Below are 14,016 nucleotides of genomic sequence, written 5' to 3'. Positions count from 1 at the left end.
AGGATGTGATTTCTCCCCGCGCATTTTTTGAGCCGCACAGAAATATGTCAGGTTTTTCCACTTTCCTTAGCCGGCATGTTTAGTGCCCCGTCGAGAAATTTCACACACTGATGTCATCTTTCAAGTTGAGAATTTTTCCCCCATTTTTTCCCCCTCTTGACTTATTGCTTCTGACATGTACTGTGATCATCATATGTCCAATTATTATGCCTTTTTATGTTGGCCTAGAAATATTGTCCTGAAGTTCTTTACGCGTCTTATTTTGACAAATTTAGTCGATGTCGGCCTTCACCTTTGTTCACCTGTGTGAACGCCTCTCTTGTTCTCAATGTCAAGACTTTCAGTAGCAATGGGATCAAAGAAGCACTGAGCATCAACTCACCAGTTAAAAATAGATGTTATTTACACACTACGTATAAATGTATAATTTGAAAATTTGAAAATTAGAGTCGAATTTGGGTATTAGTGGAATACCTTTCACCCATTTATTAAAAACGCCTCAAATGCAAATTTTTTGGCACTTGAATGAATTTACCACCAGTTGACCCATTCTATTCGAGTGGGCCACGTACAGCGTAAGCATTTTTGCACATAACAACCAAAAAGTTCTTCTTTCTTCTTCTTATCTTTCATCATATGTCGAGTCCCTGACCAACACCGCAGGCTTTTGGCAATTAGCGACTGAGGCTAATTATAAAAAACAAGGTCTGCGGTTTTGCATATGTTCTGACAGTTTCTTAAAGACGGTCCAGCCGAGGAGCAAAACGCTCACTTTGGTCGACTAAAAGGAGAACTCGTCTCCACTAATCCATGCTCACATTTGTCCTCCAAATTCCTTTTCAATGGTCTTTTGTGTGGCGTTTCCCTCTTCTCCTCATCTCCTTGTCTCGCCCTTCTCTTTTGTCCGACTTTCTTTCCGTTGTCGCCTTGTTAGTCTTCAAGATCAAACCGGGTGTGGGGGGGCGGGGTCTGTTCACATGTTGGGAGCAATCATTCTACCTATTTCTTTGATTGCTATTTAACTTTACAGACTCGGCATTCTTTGATGCCACGGTGCTTCTTGATAACAATTCTTTGTGCCTCAATTTTGCCTCTTGGTCTGAGAGTCTGAGAGAGGCCCATTACCAGGTTTAAATGAATTGGTAGTCTACTTCCAACAATAAACAAGGTTTGTTCGCTCCGAGTTTGAGTTGTATTTATCTCGCTCAGCTTACCCCTCCCCTACTTGCAACATCTGTAGCTCTGCCTTGGAACCGCTCACTCTTCTGCGATTTGCTGGCTGCTCACTGCTAGCGTTAGCTGGCACTGCCCGATCAAGACTCAGAGGGAAGCGAAGCTTTGGCCGCATTTAATAAAAAGTCAACAGAGGTGTTAGAGCTCATTTCTGCGCACTAAGCGGGGGAAAGTCAGCCTATCTAGAAATGTGCAAGTTGTAATTTTTCATCCTTGATGTTAAGGATGCACCAATACCAATGCCAGTATCGAGTACTCTGCTTGTACTATATGAGCCGATACCACGACACCGATACCAGTTGTATATGTATACGACAATTTTGAAAATGCTACGGAATGTTGTTCAAATATCAGAACATCTGTGGAAAATGGCCATATTAAAAAGTTACTCACTTTGAATGAAAGAAAAGCAAGTACTTGTGCTCTACTCGTTCTTTAAAAAAAAAAAAGTGATATCGCTGCATCCATACTTGCGTTAGTTGGCACGCCAGTAACGCAAGAAGACATGTGAAAGAGCAGAAAAAGCCAGATTTTCCTAATAGGGCTCCTTCCAGAAAGGGGTGATGGGCCGAGAACCACCGGGGTCTGTGTCTGATCAGTGGCTAAGAATGACAAAGCCTTCTGGCACCATGTGCAATCCTCAGGACAAACCGCCCTAATTAGAAGGCTGGGCCTCATTTTAAGCCAAAGTGTGCGCGTTTTAATATACCAGCAGTAAAACAATAGGTCTCTGTTTCTAATTTTTTTTTCTAACATTATTCCCCCCCCCCCCCCCCCTGCCAAATAATTGCAGCTGGTCAGTATTAATGGTCAGTAATAATGACATCAGTCGCAGCTAAAGTTTGCACTAGCACGCGATGGCGAGACGCGGAGTTTCGAAAGAGCATTTTGTGAAGCACCGGCCGTCGGTGTCCTGAAGATGTGTTTTTCTTGGCTTCTGCTAACAATGGTATTGACTCACTAAAAATGCCTGCCCCCTTAGACTGGCGTATTAGCCTACGTGCTATCCCATGAGTTGGTAAGTGGGCCCATGGGATAGCACTTAGGCTGACATACCGATATACGTTATGCATATTATGATGCATATCTACAGTATATTATACGTATACACATACCAATATACATTTTTCATGGAAACCATTCCATTAAAAATCTAAATTCATCTGTTTCCATCCACAACTAATAGAGGCATATTATGGATAAGTTGACCTAAATAAGCCAAAGGTGGTGCAAACATTCCACTGCGGCGTCTTTTGCCATAGCAAAAGAAGACGGAACCGCGCATTCCTCCCTTAGTTTTCCTACGTTGCCACAACTTTTCCACCTCTCCTTCGATTGCGGCAAGTTCTTTTCCGATATTTTGGATCTTTTCCATTTTTTTTTTTGCACATACAGTTATTCATACGCACGTATCGGAAATGTGCATAAAAATAGGCTGATGAATAGGCTTACCGACTGTTTTCCTCTGCTGCAGTGACTGTTCAGATTTCCTCGTCTGTGAAATGTCCTGATGATACGGTTTGTGATTTATTTTTTTTTTTGAGCAAAGTATTTCTGTTGCCTTTTTTTTTTTTCACGAGACATTTGTTTTGCCTTGAAATTTCCTCAAGCAACGAACAGTTGAATTCCAATAAATTTCGAGAAAAGGCAGACGGTGCTGCTGAGGTCTCCAAAACCCAAGTCATCAAAAAAAAAGAAAAAAAAAGGGGTTGTGGTTTGTATCTGCCAGATAGATCCATGCGTTTTGAGGCTGCGGCGTACAATTTCACAACTGAATACCTCAGATGTAGGAATTCAACACATTTTTCCCCCCCTTGGCTGGTTTCTAAAATGTTTATTTCTCTTCCATTTTATTCCCTCTTTATTCATTTCAAATCTGCTCATTTGGTTCTGAGCTTGCGGTGCACGTGTTTTGAATTACAGCCTTTATGCTCAACTTAGGACTGTACCCCTAAACCAAAAAAAAATTAATCATAAAAGTGCACCATAATAAGTCCACCACCCACAATTCAACAAGTGTCCTTGCCTTTATATCTGTCACCTGCCAGCAGTTGTGAGTCAAATCTCTCTCTCTCTCTCTCTCTCTCTCTCTCTCTCTCTCTCTCTCTCTCTCTCTCTCTCTCTCTCTCTCTCTCTCTCGGTGTGTGATGTCATTCACACCTCTGAGCTGCCAATCAACACCTCAGAGAAGAATGTCTCCTCGATGTGCAGCTGAGCCGCGCTGCCAAACTCTCTTGCTGCTTCCAGCCAAGCACTTTCCCCTCTCGCGCCCCCAACTCAACCCCATCTTGCTGGTCGTTTCCTTTTATCACTTGGTTGTGCATGAAAGGGAATGATAAGAAACAGACAGATGAAGCCATCTGGACGTAGCGGGGGGGTTTTTCCTTGGCCCTTCACCGTCAATTCCGCTCCCATTCGTCGGCCCCGCCGAGGATCAGGCGCCGCCTTTCGCACGCGCTCACTGTGACGCAGTCAAGATGTCGGGCGTCTAATGTACATGATAGCTCTGATTTTCACAGTTTAGGATCGGTGCACAAAGCAAACCTCTGAGCCGAAACCTGTTGACCTTTCTTCAATAGTTTTTCTAAGTTGCCTTCACTGGGTGTGTTTTCTGGACATACTGTGTATTCCACAAGATCCACAAATGTCAGTTAAATTTTGACCAGCTCGAACTCAAGCCAATTCTTGATCGGTAGCTTTGTGCCAACTATTGAACCAGACACTCAGTTTCCACTATCTGGCAGTAAAATCATTAACGCGTTAGTCAGTAAAATCAGTAAAATGTGAAATGGCTGGTTGCTTGTATGGTGCACAGTTCAAAACCGTAAGTATTCAGGAATTGGCAAAAAAAAAAAAAAGGTAACTTTTTTTTGGCTAACCAGTATTGTTTTTTTATATTGTACACTCAGTGGTGCCAGTCTGTGCTCACTTTACATTGCAAACAAGTTTTTTTTTTTTAAGCAGATCTACTTTAATGTCTCTCTTTCTATTAGCTAAACTTCTTGTAATAGAACCAATTATCCAGCAAAAGGGATTTGAAAGTGATTTTTGTTATGCAGCACCCTTATTAATCTCAGGTCCAGAGAAAGTTTTGAAAAGCTGTGCCTCTCAATCTCACAAAGCAATAAAAGTTTATTGTTATTTAATAACTTTAACTTTAATATTCTGAAATTACAAAGAGCGTAAACTTCCATAGCACGTCATGCGGCATCCATAAACAAACAACACTCCAGACAGCTGCACAGTGGCTGCTTTTCTTGGAAACATTACAAATAAAATGCGCAGTTTCATAATAATAATTTTTTTTAAAAAACACCCCACATACATATCTCATTATCTTCTCACAACTTGTGCACATGTGAGACAGATGGCTTGTCATGAAGCTCTCCTCGCGCATTTTACACAAAAAATATGTTTTTAATCAACTTGGAGCTCATGGCAAAGAACCAGGAATGTTCCTCGTGTACGTAGCGCTCCCTCTTGTTTCACTTCTGTGTCGTCTTTGGTCGTGAAAGTGAGACCAGCAGGGTCTTGGACGGTCAGGTGGTAGATGTACGTCCGCACCACCGAGGTGTCGAAGGGATATGGTTTCCCTCATTTCCATTTCTGAGACTCGCAGAAGCGCGGCACCGGCGTGAGTCTGCACTCCTTGGCTCCATCAGATTCTTCTTTCTTCTTTCTTTGTCTTTGATTTTCACTTAGACATCTTTGAACCCTTCCAGTTCCTCCTGTTTTCCCCGCCGTTGGCCAGACGTTATCGCAACTGGCCGCTCCGCGTGCTCCTTGAATTACCTGCAGCCTTCCTTCCTGCATTTGCGTCAAGCCACATCAGCATTCAGCGTGTGAGCGCCTGGCTATTAGGTCACCGCTAATTTGCTTTTGAATCGCACCAGCAAGTTTGATCACGTTTAGGATTACGGGATAAAGTGTCTCGCAGACCCTTTTTTTTCTCCACAAAACTTGTTTTGTGGGTTGCAAGCATCTTTCAACATCGGTTAGGAATAAAAAAAAATAAAAAAAAGTTTGGGCAGCATGAATTTTTCCAACAATGAAAAAAAAGTCATTCCAGCCTTTAATGTTTAGGAGCCAGCTCTGATTCTGGAGCCACTTCAAACACTGCCGAGATTGATTTTAAACATACAAACGCACAGCAAAAAGCCGTAAATGGTTCGGAAACATCTTGTGCTCCTCTCTCATTCTGCTCCCTCCTTCCTTTCACCGTTCACCACCTCCTTTTTGTTGTCAGCTAAACCTGTCACTTTGATGAGTTGTGCGCAATCATCTCGGGGCCGTTGGGCTTTTCACCGGGGCCTCTGTCCTTCCGGATACGGTTCGGCCTTTGATGTGGTCCCTGCTTTAACTCTACGCGAGCAGACCTCGGGGTCTGGATCGCCCGTACCCTAGTTCCGCCTTTCGCAAAGTAATTACGCAACGCAAATCGATTCATGTTGAAATTGGCGGAGATGAGGAGCTCCGTGATGCTGCGGGGGAACCTCGGCGTTGTTTTTGCGCAGCGAAAGGCATTGCTGTTTTTGGTTGACCAAGTCGCTTGACCACATTAGTGGAGTGGAGTGGTTCCAGGCAGCTCTCCACGCCCGCGCGGGAAGACGACTCCAGGACTTGGCAGTGTGTTGTTTTCTGGTCTTGAAAACAACAGTTGAAAAAGGCTTCTCAAAGAGCAAAAGCTGCTCTGGTGTGTTAATAAATGTCAACAACTAACGTGTCGGAGCAACTGTTTACAAATGAGAACCAAAGACATTATCCGGTCTGGCAAAAACACAATACGATAAAAGAAACGCTGCATAACTTTGTAGTACCTATTTAATGGTATTAGAATAAAGTACAAAGCAGTAAATGGCCCAGACTTTGACTGGCCTAGGGCCAGCTGTGAAAGAGTGCAGATGATTACAGCTTGCTATATGAACTGTGTCCTAATCCTGGTGGACAGCTGAAATTAAAGCCAGGTATGGGCCTCCCCGCCTTCCCAGCATTCCCCGTGATAAACCTCCTCCCCTGCTGAGAAGAATCAGTTGTTTGTACGTTCGGAGGACTCTCTGGTACAAAAAAGATTTTCTTTTCACATCTCGAGCAGCCATTGAAACTTTTAAAGGCCCTGCAAAAACACTGTTGCTGTTAAAAACACAAACCAAATGGTTTGATGGAGAAAACAATGATGTTTATGACCGCAACTTTTACGTTGTTTTGTTTATTATGGTTTATGGAGTAGTCAGTTTTTCAAAAGAAGTTGTTTATGTCACTTTTTCTTAAGCTAACATGTACCAGGCTTCTTGATTTAGGATGACTGATGTGTTCAAGCTTGACTGAGATATGTCCATTGTGTCTGCAAGTTTTGTCTCCATATGAGTGGATTCTTGATGTCATGGCGCACAGATAAACTTATTTATTTTAATTAGAAATACCAACAGTGCAAGGTAGGTAAAAACAACAACATTAGTAGTTCAGGCTACTGCGTCAATTATTGTAAATAAATAAATAATCACAATCATTTATGGCGGTTTTTACTTTTCAATCATCCCCGTGTATTTTACCATCTACTATTATTATTATTGTTGTTGTTGTTATTATTATTATTGGCAAGCCTTGGTTACTTTAGTGTGCGTTCAGTGGCGCGGCAGTGAGCGGGTTAACGCCGCCGCCGTGTCCGTCCTATCAGTGGTGCACGGCGGAGTCCCAACCCACCGCCCGGAGCCTCCCGCCTCCGTCCCCCCCGGGCTGAGAGCGGGGAGAGCCGGGGCTCGGCTATGAGTGGTCGTTTGTCATTCCGCCTGAGCACACTCCCACGACAAGCAAGCCGCGGTATCCGCCACACTTGCGCCGCGTCCTCTCGGACCGCTTCGCTTCGCCCAGAGTCGCCGGATGTTGTCCGACTGAAACGGAGAAGAGCCCGCCTGCCCGCCTGTGGTCACCCGGCGGGTAGAGACGAAGCGCCGCGTGTTTGTGGATCTTTTCTTCTTCTTCTTCTTTTTTGAACCGGCGGAGGACGGAGACACAAAACACGGTAACGGCAGGACCAAGGCAGCCACCTCTTGTTTCTCACGCTTGTTCCTTGTTTCCTGTGTGGACTTCACGGTGCATCGGACGGGGAAAAGCTGGTGGACTCGCGTTTAGGGAAGCCGAGGTTGGTTGGTTGGGGAAAAACTCGCTTCTCATCTTGCGTCTCGGAAGTTCGGCGGAGTCCGGATCAGGAAAAGTGTCGCCGGGACTAAGAAGTGATGTTAAGCCACGGCGGTTGTGTCTGACGTCATGATTTAGTTTTTGCTGCTTTTGCACATTGACGTGCGTTTTGTATGCTTGACTTCCAGGGAGCTTCGCCGCGAAGTGCTACTTTACAGGAGGTCCTTGAAACATCCTTCCTCGCGCGTCCCGCCTCACTGTTTGACGCTGACAAAACTTTGACGCTGGCTCTTCTTAAAGCGACCGTTGAATCCGCTAATTCACATTAAAAAAAAAAAAAAAAAAATGTTTTGTGGCACTACTTACGAACCTTTAAAGTGCCTGTTTGTCTTGGTGGCAGACGTAGATGTGAACATTTTTAAAATGTCACCTTGACTTGGCTGTGCTAGCCTTATCAATGGCTTTACCTTGAGAGTCAAGCCGTGTAGCCGTGGGCCCGCACCGTCAGTAGGTGTGTTTAACAGCCCAGCTGTGCTAAAGTGCCCCGAAGGGGGCACACGGGTGCTCTCGCAATATCTACCTGACAAAGCATCGCACTGTCAAAAAAAATAGAGTGCGCCGTGAAGCCATCGGCTAGATAGATAGGAGTTCTCCAGCCAGGGTGTTACTGATGTTGTTATAATTAGAGGCAATGTGGTTATTAAGCATCCCTTGAGTGATTCCTGGTAATTGCTGCCTATTAGCTTTAATTAGAGGGACGCAGGACGCCTCGGCTTGGCGTTGCGCTGCTGTCTGTTGCCCATTTCTCTCACACCCCATAATCAAACCTCACATGAAAGGCGGGGGGGCTGGTGGTGGTGGTGGTGGTGGCGGCCTTCGTCATCACCTGTGCCCAGCCCCCCTTTCGCGAATAGGAACTGCTACCTTTTGTTGCGCTAAAGAAAGGCTAACATTAAAGGCTCTGGAAATACTTGCTTTGTGCCACACTTGTTCTTTCGCGCTCTGAGGGAACACATCCTCAATTTTTTTTTTAACCTCCTATGAGATTTTGGTCATGTGGATATGACAAAGACATTATTGCTTGCTTTTTCTTTTCTTTTCTTTTTTTTTTTTTGGAATTTACTAAGTCACTTGCGTGCTATTTGATCAAGAAAGATGCTCTTTTCTTTTGGCATCCGACTCCAAGGCTTCCTGGGTACGCGCCTGGTCAAGCAGTCCGTTCTAATTTTCAGGACAGACACAAGACCCTGCTTGTGTCTGCAAAGTGTACTCTAGATGTCTCACCTGCCCGTCAACTCTGCTCTGTGCGCGCGCGCGCACACGCACGCCCGTCTTTATGTGCACACACTGAGCCGAGGTTAAATTCCTCCAGACACAAACAGCAGAGACGGGAAGAAGGCCGCTCGCACGCAGCAGTTTTCCCTCACACTTTTTTTTTTTTTTTTTTTCATTCGATCTCCGCTCGACTTTCCATTAAAGACTCTCGACGCCGCGGCAGCCTTGACAGCTGTGGGAGTCAGAGTAATGACTTCATCTGGGTTTCCCTCAGTGCTCTGCTATTCTGAGCTCTCCGGGATCTGCCGTTACCCCCTCTGACCCCCCCCTCCTCTCCCAGCCTCCCCTCCTTTCCCCCTCCGACCCGGCAAGGCTGCTGCTGGTGCTGCTGCGCTCATGTTTCACCACTTGCTCATGTTGAGGTGTCACAGAGCACGTCGGCCTCATGCGCCGCGTGTCTCGCCCTCAACACCGGATGGGAAAAACAGGCTCGTGTGTGATGTATCGCCCGGTGCACATCCATTTTGAGTTGAAATGTTTTTGCTGTGTGGGCCATGCGGGCAAAAGGGGGTAAAGTGGGTGCAAAAGATGGATGGAGAAATGCATTCAAAAACTGGTCCAAGGCAAAAGTGCATTCAGGGGCTCGGAGTGATTCGTCAGTGACTCCGTGGGCGCAAAAGGATAACATGTCAGTTTGTGTTGTTAAAAGTACCGGGGCACATCAGTTTAGATGTGCAGCATGTGAAACATCGTCAGATCGTAAGCTTGATCTGAGGGGTTTTCTCTCATCCCATCACTGATAACAGGGACTTTACGAGCCGTGACTGCTTCATGCATCAAGAATGAGAAATGTCTCACATTTTCTGGCACAAGCTCAAACAGGTTATATTTGAGATTTATGGCACATCTCCAAATTTCTAAAAGTGTTTTTTTACAAACTTGGGTAGTAGCATTGTTATCCCGGGCAGGGATTTTCCCGGACCTTAGGTGTCTTTAAGCAGTTGTTTCAACTCTCTGCTGATTTTGAGTGAACACAATTGTTAAGTTGTTTAATTACTACGTCCACTTTTTAAAATTTTAAATCAACAAAAATAAAAATGAGCAGTTTCAGATTCAGACCAACATGAATAATTTCACTTTGTTTAATTTTATTTAGTTTAAGTACAATTTATTTATTTATTTTTTTACCATTTTTTTCATTTCACTTTACAAGTGTACGAGTGAATAAAGTTGAATAAGTAAAGTGCTGACAGAATAATTAAGTCATAAAATAATATGTTTTAAGTTACTTTATATTGCCGATCATTGTGAAACTGAGAATTTTTAAAACAGAATTTGTTCTTTAATGTTCATCATTCATAATCTTACTGTATGTAATATTTGGGCATTAAATACAGGAAAGAGAGAGAAAAATACAAGCCTGGTAATCCCTTTTGTGGGAATAGAAGAGTAAAAAAAAAAACAGACACTTTTAAAGCTAAAATAAATAATACCTTAAATGTTTAGTAAGTATTACTAACTTTTTAACTACCTACATCATGCCTTATTGGGTGTTAAAATAATAACCCAACGTTTCTGATTGTTATTTTCCTCCATCACCTCAGAAACAAAAACAGCTTGTCATCACAGTAGCTCTACACTGCGCACACGCACACGCACACACACACACACACACACACACACACACACACACACACACACACCACTCTCAAGCATTCTACTATTACAGTGTGCGCATTTCACCCTGGCTCTCTCCATAGCACAGTCCTGTGGTCCGACTCAATCGACGTTACCCATAAAAATAAAAATAAATTACTTCTGTGGCACGTCAAGCATATCATGGCACAAAGTAACAGAGACGCAACAATTTTTTTTTTTCTTCCAACCCAGATTAACCAGAACGGCGTTTTCACATTGAGGCCAGCGCCGAGTGTTTTGAAATTGAAGCCAGCTCACATATAGGGGCCGAAACTGCAGCATAACGTGAACCGTCTGTTTTTTCTCTCCCTGTTGAGACCATTTATTAAGCCCCCTAATGCAGTAGTGTCTCAGGCTTTTGTAATCTAGACAAACACTAGAGATTTAAGCCAGATCTCATTTACACTCCATAAATCTTGTTGCACTGAAACGGCCCGCACCTCGCGGCGTGACCGTTATAAATCTTTAGATTTAGACAAATACATTTGTGTGCCAAGTATTTTTTAGAATCTGTTACTCATAAATGTACTTTCTTTATCGCACTTTATGGTCAAGATGGTGTGTGTGTGTGTGTGTGTGTGTGTGTGTGTGTGTGTGTGTGTGTGTGTGTGTGTGTGTGTGTGTGTGTGTGTGTGTGTGTGTGTCCCACTAATGCATTTTTCTTACAAATATGGCGACATGTTAAAAGAAAATAAACTGGCTTTCCAACAGCATGAGTATTGTTACAACAACAAAATCATTTATTATTATTATTATTATTATTATTATTATTATTATTATCATTATTATTTAAATGTTTTGCTAAATATGGGCTTTGCACTAAAACATTCTCATTTCTTTCACACCGTGTCTCTCTTTCACGGCATTTTATGAGACTATATTGTATTATATTTATACTCGGTTGTTTATTAAACTTGAATATGAGTTTAACAAATGACACACGTGGCCACAAATCGTCCTAACGTCCCTCTGGATGTACTCCAGACGTCCGCAGGGGGAGGACCCAGTCTGCGCTTCTTCTGAAAACGAACAGATGCAGTACTGGCAAACGCAGAGGCATGTGTTGGGCGTGCAATAACTAATTGCATGATATATGGCCGCAGCTTAGTTAGCTTAAATGTTGAGGGTTTTAAGTTTTAAAGGATCAGTGTGGTTTTGAACAGGTAGCAGGAGCCCAATGTATAGCCAGGGTATTCGCATAAAACCTGCAAGCAAGTCAGGCACTTTGTGAAATGACAATAAAATTCACTTGATCATCTGCAAAGATTTATGGATGTCGCCAGTATTGTAAGCCTTCTGTCAGTTTATCCACTTTCTTGCTATCACGTTTAATACATGTATTTATTTAATTTTTCTTAAAAAATAAACCTGGATGCCTCTTAAACCTGTTAACCAGACTAAACTACACTGTGGTCCTTGTGAGCGGAGATCCCTACTTATATATTGAAGCATGAACAAGAGTGGTCAGTCGTAACATTAGTATTGCAAGCAGTTACTACTGTCGGTGCATCAGCATTCCATGCAAAGCGCACTGTGTTCAACCAGTGGGGACCGAGCACTTGCTACTGCAGCGGGCGCTGAGGACGCGCAAGTCGCCAGTTTGTTGTGACGCAGATGTGGCGCAGATGTTTTACCGGGGTTGACTTCAGCTAACTGTGAACGCGTCTCCAAAGAAAACACATTTAACACACAGGCTCGAAAGTGTGTCCCTCCCATTGCTCAAGGTTGTTGTGTTTGCATTCATTTTCATGTGCATTCATCGTAGATTTTTAGAAAATATTTAGTTAATATTTTTCCGTGTTTCGACCGTACGTCTCCATCTTCATCGGAAGGGCATGCAGATGGGGTCGTGTGACGCGTTCTTATCTTATCTTCTTTTCCTGTTTATTACTGTCAGGGCGTCCAGGGCCAACTATATCAGCAATTAAGAATGCACCAATACCACTTTTTTTTTTTTTTTTTTTTTACAGAACGAGTAAAGTACGAGTACTTGCAGATGAATGTAATTTGAAGAGGCTTCCACTGTATTGCCTCACATATCATGCAGCCCATTTCCCTTTACTTTCCTGTCCCTCTGCACGTACTGGCTGTACGTCGACGATCCGCTCATTTCCGTCTCTTGTCGTTTTTTGTTTTTTTTCGTCCCTCAGAGGTGTGACAGTGTCCCCGCCTGGCCCACCACCGGGAGCGGAGGAGCATCATGGCTCTGAACGAGGCGAGCGGAGAACCGCTCGGCAGCAGAAGGCGACGGCCTCCCGGCGCCTCGGACATCGTCGACGGCCACGACCCTCTCGCGGCGGAGGCGGCGCCTGGTGACCACTGCCTGCTGACCGAGGGCGAGGACGAGGTCGCCGGGGGACGCGGGCTCGGTTCTCGGTCGAGGCCCAGTCAGAACGGGGGCGTGGCCAAGCAGAACGGCTCTCTGAGGAACCTCCCGCCGTCCTCGCCCTCCGTCCAGCCCCAGATGCACTGCTGCCAGCACTGTCACTTCCACCCGGCGCTCATCTGTCCCTGCGGACAGCCCGAGTGCCCGCTCCTACAGAATCACGCCGCGGGTTCCGGGCCTGGGCCCCTTCCCTCTTCTTCTTCTTGCCCGTGCTGCCTCTCTGCCTGCTCGTACTCGAACCATCAACCCCACTCTGCGTCCCCCCTGTGCCTCCACCACCACCACCACCATCAGCAGCGCTGGCAGGAACACCTCCAGAACCAGACGGCAGGAATAAGGTACGTCTGGACAATTTCGTAATGTTTGTTTGTGTAGGTCTTTCTTCCAGTTGTAGTTCTGGAAATGAGATGTGTCAAAATCAATCATTTCATGTATTTATTTATTTAAACAGGTTGAGTGTTAAAAGTAAAGGTCAAGGGTGCAATATTTGGAGATTCTGAGAAGAAACCGCAACATCAAGTGGTTACAATTGAGATTGCAGAGCTCTTTTGCGCTCCCTCCCTTTCCCGAGTTTGCCAGTGAACTACAGTGGCCTGCGCACCCAAACCTGGATACCGCATCCACCTTCTTCTTCATTGGTTTATTTGAGGACATGAACGTTCACCATATATACAAAACAGCCAGTCAGGTATGCTGGACTGTCCACACCAGGCCTCCTTAGAAATATAGCAGTGCAAGATGGCAGCTAACTGCTCTATGTTTGTTCTTCTACATACATAAGAACTGTTCTATGGAGAGGAAAATCAAATTACTTTTATTTTATTGTCCCTGGACATTTTACTCCGCTGCAGTCACTGACAGATTGCCAGGCCACCGTAGTTCACTGGCAAGCTCAGGAGGGGGAGGGAGACGCTGCAATCTAATATGTAACCACTTGATGTCACTGTTTCTTCTTCAAAATCTCCAAATATTACACACTTAAGCTTTAGGGCACAACCCAGGCAACATAATTTTGCTGTTTTTTTCTTGTTGGATAAAAACAAAACAAAACAAATGACAATTAAAAAGGTCAGTTTTCTTTCACCCTGCCAGTATTTAGCGTTAGCTCGGTATTTGTTTTTTTGCATATATACTCCCACACAAACATATTCAGACACCAAATAGTACACCTTTGTACTAATGCCCTTAGTAATGTGCAGCAGTAGACACAGCCAATGGTGTCTAATATCAGTTTGAGTTGCCTAAAGCTGCCCGCTTACCATGAAGTTAAACCTCTTAATCACCTCTGA

General features: G+C 44.3%; 1 protein-coding gene across 7 annotated transcripts in view; it reads left to right on the top strand.

Annotated features, from left to right (window-relative positions):
- The window catches only part of disp1 (dispatched homolog 1 (Drosophila)), a 64,376-nt gene that overhangs the window by 32,045 nt on the left and 18,315 nt on the right, over window positions 1-14,016 (top strand). For 6 of the 7 annotated variants that reach the window (XM_076037485.1, XM_076037482.1, XM_076037486.1 and 3 more), the window contains one exon: window positions 12,492-13,065. In XM_076037485.1, coding sequence (XP_075893600.1) covers window positions 12,542-13,065 — 524 coding nt within the window. In that variant the 5' untranslated portion in view covers window positions 12,492-12,541. Of the gene's footprint in view, window positions 1-6,979; window positions 7,253-12,491; window positions 13,066-14,016 lie in introns of those variants that run through there. The other variant, XM_076037484.1, reaches the window with a different exon arrangement.

This window comes from Nelusetta ayraudi, unplaced genomic scaffold (genome assembly GCF_046127955.1).
Source record: "Nelusetta ayraudi isolate G7.1 ecotype Tasmania unplaced genomic scaffold, CSIRO-AGI_Nayr_v1 ptg000052l, whole genome shotgun sequence".
Taxonomy (NCBI): domain Eukaryota; kingdom Metazoa; phylum Chordata; class Actinopteri; order Tetraodontiformes; family Monacanthidae; genus Nelusetta; species Nelusetta ayraudi.
The sequence above is the reverse complement of the archived record's forward strand: the minus strand, read 5'-3'. Positions and strand labels throughout refer to the sequence as shown.